Source organism: Astatotilapia calliptera, chromosome 16, assembly GCF_964374335.1.
Source record: "Astatotilapia calliptera chromosome 16, fAstCal68.1, whole genome shotgun sequence".
In the NCBI taxonomy this organism is placed as follows: Eukaryota; Metazoa; Chordata; class Actinopteri; order Cichliformes; family Cichlidae; genus Astatotilapia; species Astatotilapia calliptera.
In genome coordinates, this window is record NC_137437.1 from 22,144,593 (window position 1) to 22,169,554 (window position 24,962).

At 40.6% G+C, this 24,962-nt stretch overlaps 1 protein-coding gene across 6 annotated transcripts in view; it reads right to left on the reverse strand.

Moving 5' to 3' along the window:
* Positions 1-583: 583 nt before the first annotated feature.
* Positions 584-24,962, reverse strand: part of tanc1b (tetratricopeptide repeat, ankyrin repeat and coiled-coil containing 1b) — a 120,503-nt gene continuing 96,124 nt past the window's right edge. For 4 of the 6 annotated variants that reach the window (XM_080290933.1, XM_080290932.1, XM_080290929.1 and 1 more), the window contains 14 exons: positions 24,075-24,183; positions 23,715-23,837; positions 22,269-22,505; positions 13,497-13,682; positions 12,784-12,862; positions 7,695-7,828; positions 7,388-7,511; positions 7,110-7,285; positions 6,771-6,903; positions 6,025-6,054; positions 5,830-5,921; positions 5,206-5,352; positions 3,622-3,722; positions 584-3,532 (listed from right to left, as the gene is read on the reverse strand). In XM_080290933.1, coding sequence (XP_080147059.1) covers positions 1,942-3,532; positions 3,622-3,722; positions 5,206-5,352; positions 5,830-5,921; positions 6,025-6,054; positions 6,771-6,903; positions 7,110-7,285; positions 7,388-7,511; positions 7,695-7,828; positions 12,784-12,862; positions 13,497-13,682; positions 22,269-22,505; positions 23,715-23,837; positions 24,075-24,183 — 3,262 coding nt within the window. In that variant the 3' untranslated portion in view covers positions 584-1,941. The remainder of the gene's footprint in view (positions 3,533-3,621; positions 3,723-5,205; positions 5,353-5,829; positions 5,922-6,024; positions 6,055-6,770; positions 6,904-7,109; positions 7,286-7,387; positions 7,512-7,694; positions 7,829-12,783; positions 12,863-13,496; positions 13,683-22,268; positions 22,506-23,714; positions 23,838-24,074; positions 24,184-24,962) is intronic. The other 2 variants (XM_080290931.1, XM_080290934.1) reach the window with 2 other exon arrangements.

The following is a 24,962-nucleotide window of genomic DNA, read 5'->3' on the forward strand; positions in this document are numbered from 1 at the left end:
TAGCTCCATGTAAATACATTGCATTTCAGAGATATTTCACTAAATTTACTCCACATATAAAAAGAAATACTTTGAAAGGAATATATGAATGTTCAATTACTATTTGTGTACAATAGCTTCCAATTAGAGCACTGCTAAAATCTTACATGCTGCAATAAAAGAATGCACGAAGAAGAAACTTACCGTCCTGAAGAATCTGTTTTGCAACAGTTTTCTATACCTTATCTTTAAATTCAGTGTCCTCATTCAACACCGTACACTGGCTTATTTCCCGTGTGCAGCTTCAGTTTTTGATTAGGCTGATAAAGTGTGGAGCTTCTAAAGCAAATACAGCAGAAATTCAGAAGAGGAAAAATCTTCAGCTTCTATGGAAATAGTCTCACTGGCTCTAGTAGCTTTTAATTCTTTGGCTAATGTATGTGGAAAATGGCGTGTATAGTGCAACCAGGACAAGTTGAGCTATGTTAATCTGCTGAACTGCTTTCAACTGTGACCACATGGTAGAGTTATGTTTACACTCCTGTAGATCTTTATGACCGATGCTTCACCAAATCAGCCCAAAGGATAAAAGTGAACAGAGCAATTTTGTTTCCTCAGTGGGTCTTTATTTCTCTCTCCCATGGTAGCTATGGCAAAAACGTTCAATTACAGTATGTGATCACAGCTAATAAAGCTCACAATACTGAAAACATGGCAACAATTGCATTTAATGTACATAATAAAATAGAACTGATGGCACTGAGTCCCCAAACCATTTTTCTGCTTTTATAGACTTTTTTCCACTCTGTAATATAAACTGCAATTGAAGCATGCACTTAAATCTCAACACTGAGAATCATAAAATGTCTTAGTAGCTGTGCAAAAATAACTATATAAAATATATTGCTTTTACAATTAACCAAGCCATTGGCGCTGTAAATAAATTAAACTAGACAGCAACAACAAGCAGATACAGAAAGGAATTCAATTCAGTGTTAATGGTGATTTTATATAATGTACAAACATATTTAACAAATGCTTTTTTGTTTTTTGTTTTAGAACCTTTAACACCATTTGAACAACATTGTGCCTAAAACTCGAGATACACAAGTCGGAACTTGTCAATACACTTAACATGGACCTTCACTGAAAAGAAGGAAAAGTACATATTTATATAATATACACAACATGAGGATCTATAACGTCCTTCGTAAAACACAGGAATGCCCGTCCCTTAAACCCTCTGAACGTTTCACCGGGGACTACGTCTTCCTTCACATCCATTTATTTTGTGCACACTTTGCTCTTTTGCAAATTTAAACAGATGAATGAGAGGCTTCGGTGTCTGATTTTCAATGAAATTACAAAGAACTCAGCAAATGTGTTTGCACTTTGTCATTTTTGGGCTACTGAGTGTAAAATGACAATTTGATTCAAATTGAATTAAAAGCAATTGCAGCAAAGTGTGCAGAAAACAAAGGGTTCTCAATCATTTTTAAAGAGACCGTATTTCTTTGCTCTCAGCACCATGGACGTAAATGAATTACTCTGTAATAACATTAAGCTGTAACTGAATATGTTGTTTAAGCACTTGCTAACTGTGTAAAGTGCTCATTGCCACCGTTTTGTTGATCAGGACTGTAGAGTACATGTCTGGATACTTCCTTCAGTGCTTTGTCTCCAGCCTGGCTGAACGACGACGGACATGTCATGTAACAAAAGCTGACAGCCAGAAGCGGCAGATTGGGACGAGTAAAAATTTGGAGCCTTCTGCACACTGCTCGGTGCCTGAATTCCCGGGAAAACAAACAGCTTGCAAACTGTACTCCTTATAAGACTTAACGTCAGACTGCACTCTGGGGTTGGTTAAAAAATATGAAACAAGTCCCTCTCACTTTAGATTTTTCCTTGTGTCTGTGCGCGTGTGCGTTAAGGATTGTAAGAGAGATAAAAGACGCTTGTCTACACATTCGACTCTATAAATGATCGCTTTGGTTTCATTGAAGCTACGTGAATGGCAGGATTATCTCGAGCTAGGCCAGGCTGCTTAGGCTTACTGTCCATTAACGTGTGTGGCATAGCCAGTGCTGGCTTGGACTCTTTGTAACAGTTGGCAGCTTGGCAGAACTTCTCTGCAAATTCCTTGGCATGCATGCCATTTTGTAAGCTACTCATCGCCATACCACCCTGAGGTGGTGGAGGTTTGTGCTGCTCCTGGTATGAGCTCGCCGTTTTGCCGTCGACAGATTGCAGGCCCATTGTCGACATGTTGTGACACACGAGGCCGTCGGAGGAGTGGTTCAGCCAGCTGCGACCGATAGACTGCAGGCTCGGGTGACTCTGCAAGCCGTGGTGCTGCTGCTGTTGAATCTGCTGCTGCTGCTGTTGCTGAAAACGGGCTGTCTTGTCGGTTATGCCCATGAAGGGCCTGGGTTTGTACTCGGCTGCGGCGCTGCCCTGTTGGCTGTGCTTTGTTTTGTCAGTGATCTTGGTGCGAACGTCAGGACCTAGCTTGCCGCTGTCTGACAGGCTGCTGCTTGATGCCAGGCTGCTGGTGGAACTAGACACACGCATGCTGCTGCTGCCACCGCCTCCCTGAGATCCCGCTGCAGCGCACATCCCTTCCTTTCCAGACTCTGAGTGATTCCCCTGGAATCCAGGACCAGAGCAGGCCAAGCCATCCAAGGACGATGCGGAGTGGGCAGACAGCCTGTCTTGGCCCAGACCTTTAGAGTTGCTGCAGGATGAGTAAGAGGCTTGAGAGGAGTGGAGACTCTCACTTTCACAACTGTGACCTATGGAAGAGGAGGCAGCTGCCAGCAACATGCGGTTCCCATACATGGGCTCGTCAGCTGGGGTGGGCAGAGGGCCGATGTCGATACCTGGGCCCGGCTTCAGCATGCTGGACATGTGTCGGCTGGGTAACGGACTGGAGGGAGCGTACTGAGATTTGGCCCCTGCCGAGCGACCCCCCACGGCTCCTCCCCCGGTCTGCATGGAACTCATGTGCTGATTGGTCTTGACAATTTGGGCTTGCTTGGTTGGCTGCAGGACCAGCCCCTGTTGAGGCAGGGCATCCCGGTGCTCACGAGGGTACCTGTGAGGAGGAAGCCTGCTGGGGCCTGGGGGTGAGCTGGGGCTCAGACTCTGATTCTGGTGTCCCACACTGATGCTGGCAGCCGCTGACTCAGAGGGTAAGACTTTGTTAAAAGAGTAACTGCTCTGGGACCAGCAGGCTTCACCTGTCCTGTCATGCTGCATGGCATCCTCCTCCTCTTCCTCCTCTTCAAGAATATCTCTTTGGCCTTCTACACTCCTAGCAAGGCTGTGCTCTGAGGGGTCGTCCTGCCCTTCGTCTTGCTCCTGGTCAGACTCGTGGCCTCCTGATGCCTGGCTGGATGCAGCTGCAGCCCCACCGAGGCCTCCTTTGGTCTGAGTTCGCTGCATCTGTTTACATTCGTCCTCCACTCGAGCCAGCAGACGGCGGATTTCCCGGTTATTGGGACACAGCTTGGCTGCTTCATGTAAGTCAGCTAAGGCTGCTGTAAACTGCCTGTGAATGGAGAGAGGCATTGTAACCCGAGGCATAAATAAAATAAAAACATCAACACAACGCTGGTCTGGAGTTACTGAACCGCTTACCTGCTGCTTCTTTTAGCTCTGGCACGGGCATAGTAGGCCTCATAGGATTTGGGTTTCAGCTCCAGCGCTTTTGTTGCAAACTCCTCAGCCATCCCAAAATCCTACAGCCGAGGCAAAAAAACAAAACGGATAAATGATTTTGAACCAGTTGTTATTCTCTTCTTGCTATAGTGATAATGGAAACCAGTATACACTACTTAGTTCCTGTCACAGAGTAGAACATCTGTGACTTACTTCATTTTATGTCACAGTTTTCTTGCTTTGAGTGCATTTTTTCCCCTTTTTGTCTGTTTTGTATCACACACACAAACAATGTTTCCAAACACTATATGACGGCTGACTGCGATCCACGCAACATCTCTCTCACACTTTATACTCCCCATGTGAAGTGATAAAATGCCTGGCAGGCACCCCAGGTAGTTAGTTTATTGTAGAAAACACACAACCTTGTGCCGCCTGTTTCCCTCATATCTTCTTGCTTGCGGCATGTAATTGCACAAACAGCTGGCTCACTACAAACGTCTTCCTGCTAGACTTGGGCTTTGGACTGTAAACAAAACTAAATCTGCAGAAACTATTATCTGGGGGGAAAATAACCCAAAACCTTTCATATGTTCACATTTTCATGATGCTTTCTTTGGTGTCATTTTCAAAATGCACATCCCAGCTTAAATATTACTCCATCATTCTGTAAAACATGAGTGAGCGGAGAAGCTGACATTAGAACTGTCTGGGTCTGAGTCACCTACCGAGCACATCTGCACCCTTCTCCCACCCCTACCACCCATGTTACCAGCTAAACACTAACAAGCCTTCTTGTGTCTGCACATACTCAAACCACAGCAGAGTCACAGATTTCCTCCTTTCCTTTCTATACAGTAATATATGCATACAATACTGTGCAAAGGTCTTGAGTGGGGCCTTATTATTATTATTTTTAATAGTTTAATAGAGAAATGTGCACATTGATTGAAACATGTGCAACTACACAAGGAAACAAGCATTGAAGTCAACATTTGGTGTGACCACCTTTATTCTTCGACACAGCCTGAACTTTCTTAGGTTCAAGTTGTGTTGAAGAATGCAGTTTCCAGGCTTCTTGAAGATCATTCAAAGCTCTTCTTTGCATGTTGGTTGACTTTTGGTCCATTCTCTGTCAAGATGATCCCACGCTGCTTCAGTCTTGTTGAGGTCTGGGCTCTGTGGAGGCCAGTCCATGACTGATTGAGTTCCACTGGGTGTTTCTTTTTCTGTCCAGGCATGCTTTTACTGCACTAGTAAGTTGTTTGGGATCATTGTCATGCTAAAAAAAAATCAGGGTGCTGCCATGGTTTACATGGTGGATGAAAACTTGTTGTGACAAGAAAATACTGACTGAAATCCAGCCCTAAACCACGACCCAGCTTTCACTGTGTTTTACAAATATCCTGACCTCCCACAGATATCTTTACATTGATTTGAGCCCAAAATTGAAATATCGATTAAGGGTTCACGACATTTGCACAGTATATCAATAACAATATTATTACACATTCATAAATAAATATGAATGAAGAAGAAATCAAAGTCTCTTGAGAGACGTACATTGGTTTTCCTGCGACAGCGGGAGAGATTGAGGTACAGGGAGACCCTCAGGTCTTTAAATGCCTTCAGTTCATCACCGAAGCCTTCTCTGGGAAACTTCCTCAGGGCGTACTGGTACCTCTGGGCTGCCTCTTTCATCTTCCCTTTCTGCAGGACACATGAAGGGCAAACACGTGGTGAGGAAGAGGAGAGAACCAAAGGAAAAGCGGAATAATGTAGGGGAGAGAAGCAGGCCAAGGCATCCACCAGATACTCCCACAATAGCTGTTCTCTGGCTCAAGTCCTCCCTTCTCATCAATCACACATACAACAAACAGACAAGCTCAGATAAGACGCGCACACACACACACACACACTAACAAGTTACACATGACAGGTTTGTCCTTTCTGCTGCAAACTCAATCTGTTAAATGTCAGACATCGATCACGGCACCTTTGTTGAGTGCTATGAAACATGCACATCGATTCATTGTCTACATTTATCTAAGCAAGAAAAAACCATCCTTCTCCACTCCTTTTTATAAAAAAGATTGGAGGAGCCATGTCTGTGTTTTTTTTAAGCATTTCATTAAAACAGGAAAATCATCTTTACTGTCGAGAGGAATCAGTTTCTATTTCAGATACCTTGTAAAGCAGGTTTCCTTCCTCCATCAGCTTCTGAAGGAGGATGATGAGGATGTCAGGCTTTGAAGTAGCCATGGCCCAAGCAGCGTTCCCTGCGGAAGCAGAAGGCAATTCATGGTGCCGTTTTCAGCTTGAACAGACGGACATCGTATTCTCTTTAATTTGGTACAAGGTAAAGTTACCTAAAGATTGTACCTGATCGATCATAAGGAGACGTTCTGTAGCCTTAAGTTTATTGAGGCCAGTTAACAGTTAGGAGGAAGAGAAGAGAGGTCATGCGACAGGAAGGGTTGTTATTTGAAGCGAAAGCAAATTGTGTTACAAAGTGCAGTGTGACAATATACAATTATGGCTCACTTAAGTTGAAATGATGTCACATTTTCATCAGTAAATGCACGCTGACTGCGCCGAGGAAAATTTAAAGGTTCAGCTCTATTTTTTTTCTCCAAGACAGCAGAGTGCGCTGAAGATAAGCTGCAGAAATGTAGCTTTATGAATGTCATTTGGGTGATAAGTCACATTCTTAAATTAGCCAAGCAGCTCATCAGGGAGAAATGGGACCGACATACTCTTTATAGTTAGGGTACACACACGCACGCACGCCCACAGTGAGTGAAAAGCAGGAATGGAAACAGTTTTCCCACGACATTCCACAAATTTTGTCTGATTGTATTTAGTACCATGAGATACAGAAGAGGGCAGAAACAAACCCGACATAGAAACGTAACAAAATACTGTCTTTCTGTGTTTACTGAGATGTGACAGTACTCTGCGGGCACTTTGTAGAAACCACAGGCGTAAAGCTGTCCAAAGAGGGTTGTACAAACTGGTACTGGTTTCCCTCACTCACTAGTCTCAATTTGACATGTTGGTAATAAATATACAAAATACAGCTTTAAGCAGTTTCACCCTTAGTCAAGGCATTTTTTAAGAGTTCTTACCCAGCTTTGCTCCTTTCTTTAATAGAGTCACCACCACTGACGTGTTCCTACAACCTATGGCCCGGTCCAGAGGCCTCATCCCACTGTGGTCCACATGCTCTATCACTGCTCCTCTTTCCACCAAATACTGGACCTATAGGAGGCCACAGATGGTTAAGAAAACATGAACAATGCATCCACAGTCAAGAGTGCAGCTAACTCACAACAGTATGTGTTCAATAACCTTAGTGGAATGTTAATTAAGGCTAAATAAAGATTGGGACGTGTGGTGTTTTTGTGTCTCTAAGGATATTGGAGGGGGTGTGTGTGTTTCAGCAAATTTAAAACAATTTCACTCACAATCTCTGCGTCTCCATAGAAGGCAGCGAGGTCCAGTGGAGTTCGTCCGTTTTTGTCCGTGTGGTCGATGACCGCACCCTTCTCTACCAAAAACTGCACCACATTCTTATGTCCTTTTAAACATGCCCAGCTCAGGGGCGTCAGTCCCTCCTTGTCCATCGACGTTAAAGATGCACCTTTAAGACCAATGGAAAAAACAAACAAACAGTTGTTTCATATGAACACACTGTTGACTACAACTAGCTAACTGGCATATGATGCTTTGGTGCACCGCTCACCTTTAGAAAGCAGAAACTCCACAGTACTCAGGTGACCCTCACAAGCGGCCACCATGAGCAGGGTCCTGCCCTGCTTGTCACTGATGTTAATGTCAGCACCATTCTGTAGCAGCAGCTCTGCAATCTAACACACAGGCGAATAAGGTTCAGCTATACAGAGCTCACGCGCAGCGTTATTTAAGAAAGCAGGAGACTGTGAGGGCAGGACACATAATGCAATCAAATGCCACACGTTTGGAGAAAGATGCCACTGTGTAACTGTAGTTGGAAGCAGTGTTGTTATTTGTAACCACTCAGAAACTCTCACCTGCCAGTGTCCTTGTCTGACCGCGCAGAAGAGAGGAGACACCCCCCGCCTGTTGACCTGCTGCACCACCGCCCCCTGCTCCAACAGAAAGCTGCATACCTCCATCTTGCCACGACCGGCTGCAGCCGTCAAGGCTAAAGTGAGGAAAGGGGACACAGGCACTTCTTCAGACACATTTACTTATTAATATATCGTAAAAGAAACACTTTGAAAGCGAACAAAATGTGTCCAGTACACAGTGTTGTTTGCTGCTAATAAAGAGGCATCCAATGTCTTTAGTACCCTTGAAGTACTGTGTACGGCTCAGATAGAAACAGTGACTCCAGAATCTCTGGAAAAATAAGGAGTGTAAGCTGCAGCGTGCTACTAATTGACTTTAAATCAGATAATTATGTTTATGCTTATTAAACTCATTAAATTCCTGCCTCAAGTTCCCCCGGCCTTGGACAAAGAGATGAGAATTCAGTCATTTCATGCATCAGCAGACAAACATTAGACAAGAAAAATCCAGCAACTGTGTTAAATGCCCGTTCTTGTTTACGTTTTGTATCTTCCTCAAACCGAGATTAACTGGAATTAGCCAATTAATTTTAAAGAAAAGGAACTCAAACGCTGTATTAATTGATGCTTGTAAAGAAAAGAGATTCTTCAAGTGTTGGATGCTTACAGTTCGTCAGCAGATGGACTGGTCTTAAATGAGTGCTGGTTATCCAAACAAAGAGGGATCCAACGTTAAGAATCGGAGCAGCTTTGCTCTCACAAAGATTTAAGGTGCCGCTAAGCCTTCTTGTCTCTCTGACATCATCCATCTGGATGAACAGTCATCAGAGCCAACCAATCCCAGCCTCCATCTGCTCAAAATATGGATATCCTCTCACACGGCACAGAGCAGAACAATGACTCTAAGGAACTAAACTTAGGCTGTGCTTGTTCTCAAGGGAGCGGCGTTAGCCAGAGTGGGGATGGTAGTGGCCTACAATGAACATATAATCAGCAGCTCAAGAGCTGCACTCTTCATGTTTTTACACGTTATTCTTAGAAGTTCTTCATCCTCAGAGACCTTTCCATATATTGATGAGGGCATTTATTCGAACCTTCAAAGTAAGAGCTTCTACAGAAGATTATCAACATTCCTACTCACAGAATAAGGAGCTCCTTTTCTAACTTTTATTGTTTTAGAGCGACTTGCAAAGATATCCTTCCTTATCTTGTGTTTTGAAAGCTATTCATCTCAGCTCTCCTGCATTTCACCTCTCCTCTTCCTATCCGTGCAGACCACCTACAAGCCACCTTCAAAGCGTCTTTAAATCACTTTGATAGACTAGGTAAACGTATAATAGCCCTATTCTGCAACCAGGCTGGCAGAGCTCAAGACACACCAACAACAGAGAGGTCGTGACCTGACATTTTAAGCAAAGCTTTGCAGATAAAAAAAAAAAAAAGAAAGAAAAAAGCTGGAACTCTTTTTTTTTAAAATTTTTTCTCAAAACAATGCCAAATGCCTTTCTAACCACAGTAAGGAATATTTCAGTTTGTCCATGCTTGTGCCTGTAATAGTTTCAGAACAAGAACTGTTCAGAGTTTCATTAAAAAAACCTGACAGACTGTCAATTTAAGAAAAAAACACGGTTGCAGGAAAATGATGAAAGACAATCCAGACAATGGTTTTGAACAATTATCACTTGGTTTTGCCTGTTCAACAGCTTGTTGAAGGCAGCTGCAACTCAAATAACCACCCCTTAAAACCAAGGTATGCAGAAGAGCATCTTTAAACACACACACCGTGTCAAACCTTGAAGCAGATGGGCTACAGCAGCAGAAAACCACACTATGTGCCAGCTAAGAACAGGAAACAGAGGTTCAAGATTCTCACTAAAATTGGTTCTGCTGCAACGTTCAGACGACAGGGTCACAATTTGGCATAAACAACAAGAATGCATCCATTCTTGTATCAACAGTTTAAGCTGCTGGTGGTGTAATGGTGAGACCCAACCCACCGTACATGAGTAACGACACGGCAAACATGAGTATTACTGCTGACCATCCCTTTATGATCACACTGCTTCCAGCAGGATGACATGCTGTGTCACAAAGCTCAATTATTTTCAAATTCTTGAACATGAAAATGAATTCACTTTACTCAAATGATTACAATTTCTTCATGAAGACCGAGCTTGAAAGTGTAGCTTAATTCCCGGCTGTATTTCTTTAAGTAAACCAAACTTCCTGATTCTTGGATAACTGATATTGTCCTTGTCGCTTTGCCCCTTCAACATCTTCCTCTGGGGTCAAGAATCCTGCTGTTTGATCATAGCTTTGCAATTCAGGGACTAAGACCACAAAATACTAAAGCTTGTGCTAGACAAAAAAGTATTTAAATAAAGTCGACATAGGGACAACATCATGGTGGATGAAAGGATCTTGCAAGATTTTCACCCAAGGAACTGGGGGTTCACTTCCCAAATAAACGGTAGTATCTACTTCATTTGCAATTATAGAAAAAGACCAAAATATGTAACAAAAATTGCTTTTATGCAAAACAACAATGCTGTGGCTCTTTGCCACAAGCCAGTCATGCTTACAACAACTAGAATGACTCTTTGCAGGTAAATTGCCTTTCTTTGCATAACAGGGAGGTTTATTGCATCCTAAGAGGGGACTTTAAAAGATAGAGTTTGCACAGATGTACAATCAAATCTTCTTCTATTTAAACACAAGAGACAGCAGGTCTATTTGCAGTGAGATGTAATACTCCGATGAATTTTAAACACGCTATAACATTTCACACATCGTTATGAGAGGAGCGTTTCTGAGGCAACGACAAAAGGCTGGTTTTCAAGGGGATATTTCTGAATTTTCTTTTTCGCTTTCCATCTTCTCTGTATCACAGCACAACAATTGGATTAATAAACCTGCAGCTGAATAGCAGCAAAGGGATTTCAAATATTGCTTCATCGCTAATCATTTCTGGTGTTTGTATCTAGTCATTTCTAGACAGTGCAGCCACTCCACCACTAAATATTCAATTTATGTCTGCAGCAAAATTCCAGCTTTTTTTATTCATTTTTTTCCCCCCCAAGCATGACTGAGTGCAGACAAATCTACATTGTGGTCATAACTGTGTTTACTGTTGTTTACAGATTTAATCCCCTTGAATACAGATGAGCCAGGATCACAGTTTTAATGAGTGCCAGGTGGGTGCAAAAATATGTTAATTCAAGGTCAGGTCAAGGGGTTAAGACTCACTGTGTTTCAGGTCAGCGGAGCCACAGCTCTGACTACTGCCACCTGTGACCCACTATGTTATTACTTTAGAAGGAAGAGGTGAGGTGATAGCAATGATTAAACATCCACTTTGTTAAAAAGAGCTGAAAGTCAAATACTGGAAAGCCACGTGTACTATTGGATTTTACTTTGCTCCAAGCAGATCTAATCTATATTTCAGAGGGAAAGATCTTTGTCCCAGGCCAGCACTGCAAAATCATCTGAAGCAGTCATTTAACAGAGAACAAGCAGCAGTTAGCCACACTTTGGACAACCTCTCCACTAAGAAGCTGACCTACATTCTTAAAGCAGCCAACTTTGAATGCTAAATCCTGCTGGGTTAGAGTTGAGAGACACACAAAGAGAATTCTTCTTTATACATATTCTACTATGACTGCAGCGACAACTAATACTGTTGTCTAATGCTATCTGGACACTTGACTCTCAGGGCAGATGTTCATAATGATGATGACAAAAATGTGGCCAATGTTTTAACACAACCTGCACTAATGATTGTGAGGAATATTGAAGCTCTAACACCACATGTGTCTCATTCTTACATAATGCATCACAAGTATTACTAGGATCAATGAAAAATAAAGCATAGCTGTGCTTTTTAACCATCTGTATTGAACATCTGGATCTCTGCACTGTGACATAAAATAGAAATCTTATGTAGTACATAAAATTTTTCCCTTTCTCCATCACAGATTATAGACATTCGAAAAACGTCAAACACTTAAAAACTGAAGACAATCTTTTTCGTCTCGTATTTTAAAAATGGCGTCAGGTGGTTGCTGTCAGTGCCTCTGTCAGTGCGCCCCAGGGTGGCTGTGGCTACAATGTAGCTTGCCATCACCAGTGTGTGAATGTGTGGATGACTGGATATGTAAAGCGCTTTGGGGTCCTTAAGGACTAGTAAAGCGCTATATAAATACAGGCCATTTACCATGCTGTGCACGTGATGAAATTGTATGTTTAATGATTTTTTTCCCTGCCATTATTCAGATTGAAGACTCGTGGAACACAAGTAATAACATGATTAAGTACTCACTCTAATGCGATTACTGAGTTCAGCAAAAGTAATGAGTTACCGTTAAAATACTGCATTAAAGACAAAGTAGTAATGCTTTAATGGCTAAAAATTATGATGCATGAACGCTTCCCGGCCAATGCAGCCTTGCAGTCTGCTGTATCATTTCTGTCAGACAACCTTCAAGTAACCCGTCTTAAATCTGACAGCCACCTTCTGCTTTTCCGACTTCATGCCGTTTCCTGCAGCACCACATGGCTTTTTGCTTTGACTCCTCAATCACTTTCAAATGAAAACAAACTGTCCCACAGAGGGAAGGACAAACTTTTAAAAAGTCCAAAATAATCCTTTCAGGAAAAACAAAACAGGAACTACTACTCATTCTAAATCTGAGTGGGACTAGCAGCGTATGAAACCAACTGTGGAGTCGACGCTGTTGTTTTAACATAAAGCACAGAGGGAATACTGTTCCTAAAATTCAGTGGGACAATTTTTCTAAAAAAAAAAAGGAAAATACTGTGTGGACTGAATTCCAAGCAGAAAGCTACACGACAAGAGTAAGTAATGCTTTTACCAGAAAGTACAGCACAGGAGGACTTACAACAGCCATTAAAATGCACCCACATTTGGGTTGAGCGACCTCTGCATCAAACAGAGAGCATTACTGTGGAGAGCACAGATACAGGACTTTCCACTGCAGCATTCAATTACAGCAGTGTGGTTCAGAATGCAAAAACAGCTGGTGATAGTACAAAAGAGCCGTGTAATGCAAAAAGATTGATGAGAACATACCTGTCTCTCCCCACAGTGTGTCATGACTATCAATTTGCACAGCGTGCTCATTATTCAACGCCAGCAAGCCTCTCACAACCTGCCAAAAAAGAAACTTAGATTAATGACATGCTGTTTCAGCAGAAAAAAAAAATAATCAAATAAACCTTTGAGAGGTTACAGTATACAAAATGCTAATCTTAAAAAACATTAACAAAAACGCGCATTCAAATAGTTGAACTTTAAAAGGGTCTTTTCTGCATGCAGGTTGACTTCACTTGGCCCAGTTATGTTATTCTAATCCAGGCCTTGGGAGCCAATTCCAGCTAACGAGGGAGCCAAACTAAACCTTGAGTCTACATCTCACCGGGGCAGCTGAAGGCGCTGCACTGTTATCGATTGTGAATCTACATGCAATTCTGAACAGTACTTCTGGCTTTGAGTCATATTCACAGAGAACGCTGTGTGCTCATTTTTATTTTATATATCTATAGTTCCTTCTGATCTTTAAAAAAAATAAATCAGAAATTCTTTGTGAAGGCTGTTGTGAAACCATGCAAGAAAGAAAAGGTCTTGTCTCACTATTAAAACTGGAAAAACCAGGATCCTGTGTGGCTTAAAGTATGTTTTTTGTACATCCATGTTTTCTTTCTTTTGTAGCGAGAAACAGTACAAAAAAAAGGGCATTTATGTCTATGGATCTGGTAAAATACATGCATGTGTGTCAGTCAGACCTGTGTGTGCCCCATGCTCGAGGCTGCAATCAAAGCCTGCTGCAGAGCTTTGCTCTTCAGAGAGCAGTCCTGCTGCTGCCCCTCAGCACTCCATTCTAGCTCCAGCAGGTACTGGATAATCTCAAGGTGTCCTCGTAGGGCAGCATGGACCAGAGCACACTGGCCACTCTTATCTACATGATCAACCTGGCAAAAAGAAGATTCTTGGTTTTAATAAACAGAAACAGCAAAAACCTGTGAGGTAAATATACCGTATGCATGGTTCAGACGCATTTTTCAAATTTAAGTAATTTTTACGCACTTTCAAAGTCCATTATCAAGCTTTTCCAGTACATTACCAAAAAAAGAATGAATGTTTCAATTTGCATTACCTCAATAAGACCATGTAAAAATTGAAACAAATCATCTTAGGTCGACTTAAAAGTCCTTTGTTCTCCTTTTGTTAAAACAGAGAAAAATGCACCACACGAAAACACTGAAAAAGGAAATGGTTGATTTATATGCATATAGTGTACAAACTCAAAACACATATTTCTCTAAAAACAGAAAGATGTGCAAATGTGAACAAATCAACTTAAAGATATTCATCTCCACTTGACAAAAAACAACAACCACACAAAACAAGAAAACTGCACAAATTAATAAGTCTTTAATCATTAATAATAATTAATAATTTTTGTGACACAAAAATAGGAGACAGATGTTTGTTATTTTAACTAGTTAAGCACACATGCCCAGAGAAATGGGGGGAAAAGGGAGGAGACCACGTTTAATCGATTATAACACGAGGTCAGAAATATAAGTGCTGACATGAGAAGTGTCCACAGAAACCTCTGAATCTCAGCTAAAAACTCATGTAAACCATGTCTACAAACACCAAACAAAGCAAAGACACCAGACAGTTAAAAGAGCAGTTACTGCACCATGAATCTGTGGACAGGTAATATCCATATTTTGATTTATGATTTTCTGGAGTTAAATGTGAACCAAAGCATATTTTCAAAGGTGTTATATGCTATAAAATACTTTTAAAAATTAGGTGAGGGAAATAAAAAATCATTTTTTCTATGTTTGAGTCACAGTAACTTTGACATAGTAACATCTGCAGTAATATTTACAGCTCTGATGACATCTCACCAGTGTTAGCTTTATTTTGACACCAAGACTGTTTACATAGAGTTTGTAATTGCAGAGAAATACATTTATTTTGGTCATTTCCTTTTCAAGCAGGAAGCTCACCCTTCTTGGTATACCCTTTAGATGAATACAGAGTTTTTAATTAAATACATTTTCTTTAAATAATGTTCCCTTTTAGAAAAAGTAGGATAATTAAAAAAAACAAAACATTTATTATAGCTCTGTCACGTAGAAAAAAACCTGTCTTTTTTCTGTGGTCTGTTATATAACATTAGGGGTGTTCGTGGCAATTAACTTTTTAATCGACTAAGCGGGTCAAGTAAGAAACACTTAAATATTAAGTTACATTTGAAAACTGTTTAAAAAAAAACATATCCCCATTCCACATTCCAAAATGTCATGTGACAATCTGATTGGCTTAGGAGTGATGATGTCACAAGGATGTCACAAGGATGTCACAAGGATCCTTTGAAGTTTTTCTATAAATAGGGGTGAGAAACAGCAATTTTCAGTTCGTTTCTTCGCAGCCTTTGTGTTTGCAGCCTTCAAACGTTCACTACAGAAAAATTTGGAAACCTCTCAGAGTCATCGGATACAAACGCCAACATGTATCCAAGATTACGGCAACCAAGACAAAAAGATTTCGCCGCCTCTCCTTCCACGCGTGGCCGGCCAATTTCTCCAAATGGCCTCTTATCCATCCAAAGGGCATTACAGGAGAGTAAGAATGAAAACAACCATCTCCAGAACAAAATTCGACAAATTGAAGAAGAAAAACGTCACCTGGAGAAGAAGTGCTTACAGATGGAAGCACAAAACAAACACTTGGAAGAAACACTACAGCGCCAGCCCGACATCAACATTATTAATGAGGGCTGGGGGATCAAGTTTGCTCAAGCCAGAGAGCAGATTGTATCCCTCATCAAAGAAAACAAGAAAAAGAGCGCTGAAGTTAAAGAAATGTCCGAGCAGCTTCAAGGCAGGAAAGCGATGATTGATAAAATGGAGTGGGATCTGCAATACATGGACCAAATGAATCACCTGCTCCAAAGAAAGCTTGATGAAGCTGAAGAAAAAAATAAAGAAGTCCTCCAACAGAAGGAACAACAGGACACAAAGCAAAAAGACCTGCAGCGCGAGCTCCAAGGCATGCAGGAAAAGTACAGAATGGTGAAGGCAGAGTTGGAACAAACATTGGTCCAAAATAAAGACCTCCTTCAAGAGAAAGAGCAACAGAAAGAAAGACTGCCAGAAGAAAAGTGCATTATCAAGGACTTTGAGAGTAAAAATCAAAAGTTGCAAGGATTCTGTGATGAACTGAAGGTCAAAACAAGTGAGCTGGAGGGAGAAAAGGAAACACTAGAAAAACGATGCTCACACATGCAGAAAAAGATTGATCACATGGCCAAAAACAACTCAGAGCTCATTAAGGGGATATTGTTGGAATTCAACAACTTGAAGCGGGAAAACACAGCAATGCAGGCCCAAAAGCAAAAACAAGACAAAACGCATGAGGACCTGCAGTGTACGCTCCGCGATATCCAGAAAAGAAATGAGCAGCTAGAAGGCCTGCACAAAGAAGATCAAGTGAGAAATGCAGACCTGCAGAAGGCAAAGCTGACACAGGAGGCAACATCCAAAGACCTCAAAGAAAAGCTTAAAGAAACACAAGCAACATTAGAACAGGTGGAACAAACATGCAAGAAACTAGAGAGGCAAAACACAGAAACCATCGAGGAGTTGAGAACCCTCATCCTGGACAAAAAGGCGCTCGTGGAAAAGTCCATGAAAAAGAAGAAAAGATTCTTCAGCTTTTTCCGGTAGAGGGACAATACTGCTTCTTCAACTGATGTAGCCTCGTCTTGCTCCACCTCTGTTCACCCCCCCAACCAGTCCCGGCAGTTGACTGCCCCCTCCTGAGCCTGGTTCTGCCGGAGGTTTCTGCCCGTTTAAAGGCAGTTTTTCCTCCCCACTGTCGCCTAGTGCTTGCTCAGAGGGGATTGTTGGGGTTTTCTCTCCTCTACCTTGTTTCTTTATTTACTTGTTAACTTTTTGCTCTTACCTCATTTAACCTTGTTTCTTTATTTACTTGTTAACTTTTTGCTCTTACTTCATTTAACCTTGTTTCGTTATTTACTTGTTAACTTTTTGAACTTACCTCATTTAACCTTGTTTCGTTATTTACTTGTTAACTTTTTGCTCTTACTTCATTTAACCTTGTTTCGTTATTTACTTGTTAACTTTTTGAACTTACCTCATTTAACCTTGTTTCGTTATTTACTTGTTAACTTTTTGCTCTTACCTCATTTAACCTTGTTTCGTTATTTACTTGTTAACTTTTTGCTCTTACCTCATTTAACCTTGTTTCGTTATTTACTTGTTAACTTTTTGAACTTACTTCGTTTTACCTTGTTTCGTTATTTACTTGTTAACTTTTTGAACTTACCTCATTTAACCTTGTTTCGTTATTTACTTGTTAACTTTTTGAACTTACTTCGTTTTACCTTGTTTCGTTATTTACTTGCTTGTTTAACTTTTTTTTTCAACTTATCTAACAAAATAAAACAGTTGAATTTATCCTTTGAGTATTGTTCATCTAATCTTTACAGAGTTTTCCAAAACACTTTCAAACATTCAGATCTGTCTTTCATTTTCTTCTTGAAACCTCATGAACGGTGAACTAAAAACTCTGGAACATGGTTTGAAACACTGAAATTGTTTCAGCTGAAACTGGCAAAGTCATACGTGCGTGTGTGAGTGTCACAGGTGATATGGTGTCACTAGTCCAGTCATCATGTTTAGGCTCATTCACTCCAGAATTATTTAGGCCAAATCTTTAAAACAGTGTCACTGCACACACATTTCAATCACACAAATGCAGGATTAATTCTTTGCAGTATTTTATCTGATTTATTATGAGAATGTCACGCCTGATCATTTGCACCCACAACATCAAAAATGGGGGCAAAAGAGAGGAGACCACGTTTAATCGATTATAACACGAGGTCAGAAATATAAGTGCTGACATGAGTAGTGTCCACAGAAACCTCTGAATCTCAGCTAAAAACTCATGTAAACCATGTCTACAAACACCAAACAAAGCAAAGACACCAGACAGTTAAAAGAGCAGTTACTGCACCATGAATCTGTGGACAGGTAATATCCATATTTTGATTTATGATTTTCTGGAGTTAAATGTGAACCAAAGCATATTTTCAAAGGTGTTATATGCTATAAAATACTTTTAAAAATTAGGTGAGGGAAATAAAAAATCATTTTTTCTATGTTTGAGTCACAGTAACTTTGACATAGTAACATCTGCAGTAATATTTACAGCTCTGATGACATCTCACCAGTGTTAGCTTTATTTTGACACCAAGACTGTTTACACAGAGTTTGTAATTGCAGAGAAATACATTTATTTTGGTCATTTCCTTTTCAAGCAGGAAGCTCACCCTTCTTGGTATACCCTTTAGATGAATACAGAGTTTTTAATTAAATACATTTTCTTTAAATAATGTTCCCTTTTAGAAAAAGTAGGATAATTAAAAAAAACAAAACATTTATTATAGCTCTGTCACGTAGAAAAAAACCTGTCTTTTTTCTGTGGTCTGTTATATAACATTAGGGGTGTTCGTGGCAATTAACTTTTTAATCAACTAAGCGGGTCAAGTAAGAAACACTTAAATATTAAGTTACATTTGAAAACTGTTTAAAAAAAAACATATCCCCATTCCACATTCCAAAATGTCATGTGACAATCTGATTGGCTTAGGAGTGATGATGTCACAAGGATGTCACAAGGATGTCACAAGGATCCTTTGAAGTTTTTCTATAAATAGGGGTGAGAAACAGCAATTTTCAGTTCGTTTCTTCGCAGCCTTTGTGTTTGCAGCCTTCAAACGTTCACTACAGAAAAATTTGGAAACCTCTCAGAGTCATCGGATACAAACGCCAACATGTATCCAAGATTACGGCAACCAAGACAAAAAGATTTCGCCGCCTCTCCTTCCACGCGTGGCCGGCCAATTTCTCCAAATGGCCTCTTATCCATCCAAAGGGCATTACAGGAGAGTAGGAATGAAAACAACCATCTCCAGAACAAAATTCGACAAATTGAAGAAGAAAAATGTCACCTGGAGAAGAAGTGCTTACAGATGGAAGCACAAAACAAACACTTGGAAGAAACACTACAGCGCCAGCCCGACATCAACATTATTAATGAGGGCTGGGGGATCAAGTTTGCTCAAGCCAGAGAGCAGATTGTATCCCTCATCAAAGAAAACAAGAAAAAGAGCGCTGAAGTTAAAGAAATGTCCGAGCAGCTTCAAGGCAGGAAAGCGACGATTGATAAAATGGAGTGGGATCTGCAATACATGGACCAAATGAATCACCTGCTCCAAAGAAAGCTTGATGAAGCTGAAGAAAAAAATAAAGAAGTCCTCCAACAGAAGGAACAACAGGACACAAAGCAAAAAGACCTGCAGCGCGAGCTCCAAGGCATGCAGGAAAAGTACAGAATGGTGAAGGCAGAGTTGGAACAAACATTGGTCCAAAATAAAGACCTCCTTCAAGAGAAAGAGCAACAGAAAGAAAGACTGCCAGAAGAAAAGTGCATTATCAAGGACTTTGAGAGTAAAAATCAAAAGTTGCAAGGATTCTGTGATGAACTGAAGGTCAAAACAAGTGAGCTGGAGGGAGAAAAGGAAACACTAGAAAAACGATGCTCACACATGCAGAAAAAGATTGATCACATGGCCAAAAACAACTCAGAGCTCATTAAGGGGATATTGTTGGAATTCAACAACTTGAAGCGGGAAAACACAGAAATGCAGGCCCAAAAGCAAAAACAAGACAAAACGCATGAGGACCTGCAGTGTACGCTCCGCGATATCCAGAAAAGAAATGAGCAGCTAGAAGGCCTGCACAAAGAAGATCAAGTGAGAAATGCAGACCTGCAGAAGGCAAAGCTGACACAGGAGGCAACATCCAAAGAGCTCAAAGAAAAGCTTAAAGAAACACAAGCAACATTAGAACAGGTGGAACAAACATGCAAGAAACTAGAGAGGCAAAACACAGAAACCATCGATGAGTTGAGAACCCTCATCCTGGACAAAAAGGCGCTCGTGGAAAAGTCCATGAAAAAGAAGAAAAGATTCTTCAGCTTTTTCCGGTAGAGGGACAATACTGCTTCTTCAACTGATGTAGCCTCGTCTTGCTCCACCTCTGTTCACCCCCCCAACCAGTCCCGGCAGTTGACTGCCCCCTCCTGAGCCTGGTTCTGCCGGAGGTTTCTGCCCGTTTAAAGGCAGTTTTTCCTCCCCACTGTCGCCTAGTGCTTGCTCAGAGGGGATTGTTGGGGTTTTCTCTCCTCTACCTTGTTTCTTTATTTACTTGTTAACTTTTTGCTCTTACTTCATTTAACCTTGTTTCTTTATTTACTTGTTAACTTTTTGCTCTTACTTCATTTAACTTTGTTTCGTTATTTACTTGTTAACTTTTTGAACTTACCTCATTTAACCTTGTTTCGTTATTTACTTGTTAACTTTTTGCTCTTACTTCATTTAACCTTGTTTCGTTATTTACTTGTAAACTTTTTGCTCTTACTTCATTTAACCTTGTTTCGTTATTTACTTGTTAACTTTTTGAACTTACTTCGTTTTACCTTGTTTCGTTATTTACTTGCTTGTTTAACTTTTTTTTCAACTTATCTAACAAAATAAAACAGTTGAATTTATCCTTTGAGTATTGTTCATCTAATCTTTACAGAGTTTTTCCAAAACACTTTCAAACATTCAGATCTGTCTTTCATTTTCTTCTTGAAACCTCATGAACGGTGAACTAAAAACTCTGGAACATGGTTTGAAACACTGAAATTGTTTCAGCTGAAACTGGCAAAGTCATACGTGCGTGTGTGAGTGTCGCAGGTGATATGGTGTCACTAGTCCGGTCATCATGTTTAGGCTCATTCACTCCAGAATTATTTAGGCCAAATCTTTAAAACAGTGTCACTGCACACACATTTCAATCACACAAATGCAGGATTAATTCTTTGCAGTATTTTATCTGATTTATTATGAGAATGTCACGCCTGATCATTTGCGCCCACAACATCAAAAATGGGGGCAAAAGGGAGGAGACCACGTTTAATCGATTATAACACGAGGTCAGAAATATAAGTGCTGACATGAGTAGTGTCCACAGAAACCTCTGAAGCTCAGCTAAAAACTCATGTAAACCATGTCTACAAACACCAAACAAAGCAAAGACACCAGACAGTTAAAAGAGCAGTTACTGCACCATGAATCTGTGGACAGGTAATATCCATATTTTGATTTATGATTTTCTGGAGTTAAATGTGAACCAAAGCATATTTTCAAAGGTGTTATATGCTATAAAATACTTTTAAATATTAGGTGAGGGAAATAAAAAATCTATTTTTCTATGTTTGAGTCACAGTAACTTTTAAAGTGTTTGTGCTAATAACATCATGTACAGTAAGACAGGCATGGAGAACAGCACTGACTGGGAGAGCCTTTGAACAGATGACATTCAGTTCAATTCAACATATAAGACTTTAAGAATGAACAAGCATCTAAGTAAAATCTATTTATTTAGTCTATCATCTGTGATATTATTATGTACAATTATAATGTATTGTTCACCTCTCTTAAATAAACAGGCAGCCTTAATGTATGAAATATTCATTCATTAAAACACTAAAATTTGTCTGTTGTCTCAGTGGCTGATAGTGCCCACAGGCATCAATAGCTTGAAATAGCTTGAAGCTATTTATAATTTTTATGTTTAATGGGTGGGTGCTCACGATAAACAGATTTTGAATGAAAGCCCGGGAACTTCAGTACCACAAAAAGTGGCTATTCTCTGTGCCCATATGGATCAGTCCCCTCTTATTACCATTATTCCCTTAAGCCTCAAGTTGGCTAGTTAAGTATCAGACTAACGTTTAAAGCTTTTACTTGAGTGAAGTAACTCACATTACTGCTACTGCTAAGTAATGTTAGCTATGTTTACAGCATATACCATAAATCACCATGCCATAACCAACTACTGTACTATCACACTCAGTGCATTTCTCCAGCACGTTTGATAGCTAGCAAAATAATAATAATAGTTTTAAAATTAGCATGTGTTATGTACACATACTCGAAAATTATTTACTAGGACTCACCTGTCATGTGACTCAGAGTGCAAATTCCACCAGTGTCGTTTTCCATCAAACACTCATTAAAACAGCAACGTCAAGTTAGTGCACTCATCCCCAGGGGGAGGGCGGGGTCACACATTGAAACAGACTGGCACGCAGAGGTGCAAGGCAGACCAGATGGAGAAATTTTGCTTTCACACTTTGTGACTCATTCAGTTATTTGTGGTGAATGAAATATGGTTTCAACCACGTTTAAGCACCACATCTAAAATTCAAGCACTATTCAAACCTTGAAAAGACAATATTTAAATTCAAGCCTTTTTTAATGATTTCAAGCACCCATACAAACCCTGCATATGAAAAAGCCAGAAATCCAGAAAGATGGCCAAATGAAACCAAATGTCTATGATCACAAGAAAACTACATCAGTAGAGTTGTCAAGTAGTCACAATATGAAAAGTCCTCACCTTAGCCTCCTTTTTACAGAGCAGCATGACTTGTCCCAAGTGTCCTGCAGCAGCTGAGAAGCAGAGGGGGCTCATGCCGTTTTCTGAAACAACATCCACGCTGGCGCCGAACTCGAGCAGCAGTGAGACAATTTCCTGGTGACCGAGGTGACACTGGACGCAAAGCACTGGTGCGTTGTTCAGTACTTCTGTGCGGTAATTCACGTTTGCCCCTCCCAGCATCAGGAGACGGCTTACCTGAACATACAAGCAAAAAAATAAATAAAAAATGCAGACAGAAAGCATTCACGTTTGAATATTTATTTCAAGGTCTTTGCAAAGAAGTGAATTTTTTATCACATGTACTTAAAGGTGAAAGAAATCTGAATTAAAAATAAATGTTATTCTCTTAAGAAGAGATGACTGTTTAACTATTTTACTCTTTATTGGCTAAATTATACACTTAAAAATGTGAACTACCACCCATGTTTGAGCAGCAGAATTGTTTCCATTACTCATTTTATGGCTCATACAGAGATCAAACTTCTTATTCTCATCTTCAGATTTTTCAGACGGCAAATGAAACGGCCACATTCTAGCGAATGCAATTATCAAGTGTGGTATTCGCTTTCATTACGAGTAAATCAATAATAAAGGCCTAGTCAAACAAAACCAAAGAGTGAAATGAGTGTTTGACGACAGGAGATGAAAGTGTGTGTTATTTTCTGGATCCTCTGTAGCATAATTAACCCCCCCACCCCTCCCCCAGAGGAGAGAATAAGGTCATTTTGTAAATGTCTGTTTGACTAATACTACACATTTATACAATAACTCACAAACAGACACCAGGTGATGGAACGCCCTCTGAAACAATAACACTAACGGCAAAGAAGTACGGAGGATAATTTTTCTTCGAGCCAGAATGCATCATGCTGGCAGAACAGCCTTTCCAGGAAAGGCCAAATGATTATCGCCCTTCGAAACACGACTGAAAAGCAGTACACAGGAAGTTGGCTCGTGCGCGAAGCTTATTAACATTTACCTGTCAAATTATAATTGGACACATTAACAATATAAAAGGACAGCGGTTATTAATAAAACATTCTCTGCGTGGAGCAACATTCGGGGATTAAAAGTGTAACTAAAATCTAAAGAAAGTTGCAGTTATTTCTGAGATGCATTTGCTTTAAAATGACCTAACCAGTGTATATGATTATATTACTCCAATGTAACAAAAGGGTTATGAAAATGCTGAAAATTGGATACATATACTGTGTGTTTAATATATAGTGTTTAAAGGTTTCCTATATCCCCTCAAGAAGCTTCTACTTTGCATTTCAACAAAAGCAACCTGTTGCATTTAGGCATTTCAGGTTATCAATAATGTGTTTTTTTCATCGTTAGCTAATAAGCCGATTGTTCTGCATTCAACAGACGCGCAGGAGCAAACCTGAAGCAAAGGCTTACCTTGACATTAGGTGTGTAGAGGTTCCTCAGGGAGGCCAGGGCTGCAGAAAGGCCGTCAGTGCTGCAGTTTATCCACAGAGCCTGAAGGACACTGGATGACACGCCTGTCTTCTTGCTCAGACCCTGCACGCACGCCGATGCATAAATGCATGAGTAAATACACAAACACACATATGTAAAAACCAGCGAATCTGAGGGGCATAAGCTGTCAATGTTGCTTTCCACATCCCACGGCTTATCCTCTGGTGAACCATTGTCACAGTGCATAAATCAAGAGAAAGTGAACACCAAGAAATTCCTGCAAGGGATGGATTTCAAATAAAGATGAATGCATAGACCACGTAGGTTCCACATCTATACCTTGAAGATGTGTGCTTTGAGTATGTGGTGTCCCAGCTCCATTGTCTGCTGCCGATTCAGTTTCCCCTCTTGGCGCGATAACATGAAAGCCATGAGAGCGTGACCGGTCCTGGGTTAGAAAACAAGGGAACAGATAGGATACTCAGTCGTCAACAGTAGGAATGATTGTTCCTCTGCTTCAAACGACATGAAAGTACTGATTCATTCTGCTGATGACGAGGAGCCTGGCACTGTCATGGAGAACTATTGTATTCTGGAGCTGGTGTGAATAAGCTAAAAATGTTTGGCAATGACCCTCTGAACAACAGGGGGGAAGAGTGTCACTGAGGCACTAATTAATGCAGAACTTCATTAAAAAGGCATGCATGATTGCGAATCCCTTTGATCTGGATAAAAATCCTCTCTAGTTGTGCCCAGGCACAAACAGAGAGGCAGTGCAGGAGGCTTTTGTCTCTCTGTGCATCTCCTGCGCCAGACTACAAGCCTTTGTTTTTTTAATGATGGAGCTGGAAGGCTGTGAATGACCAGAATACGAAGCTCAGCTCTCGTCCGTTTGGAGGCATCGCCGTGTGAGCAGAGGTGAGCAACAGGGAGGAAAAAAGTGACATCATTCAATTTATGAAGTGTGAATGACTGAAATCTCTCATTTGCGTGTGGCTCCAGCATTTCAATTAGGTAAGCACTGCAAGTACTGCTAAAAGAGATAAGCCTGCCTCGCATTGCAACATGCAATATCTGCAAAATGCATAGGTCAGTACCCCCCCTCCCTCACAAAAAGCACTATTTATTAAAACAGGGCAAATCAGTGTGAGGCTGCAAGACAACAACAAAAAAAAAAAAAAAAGCACTGATCAGGAGTCAAAAGTTGTGCGGGTGATCTACTAACAA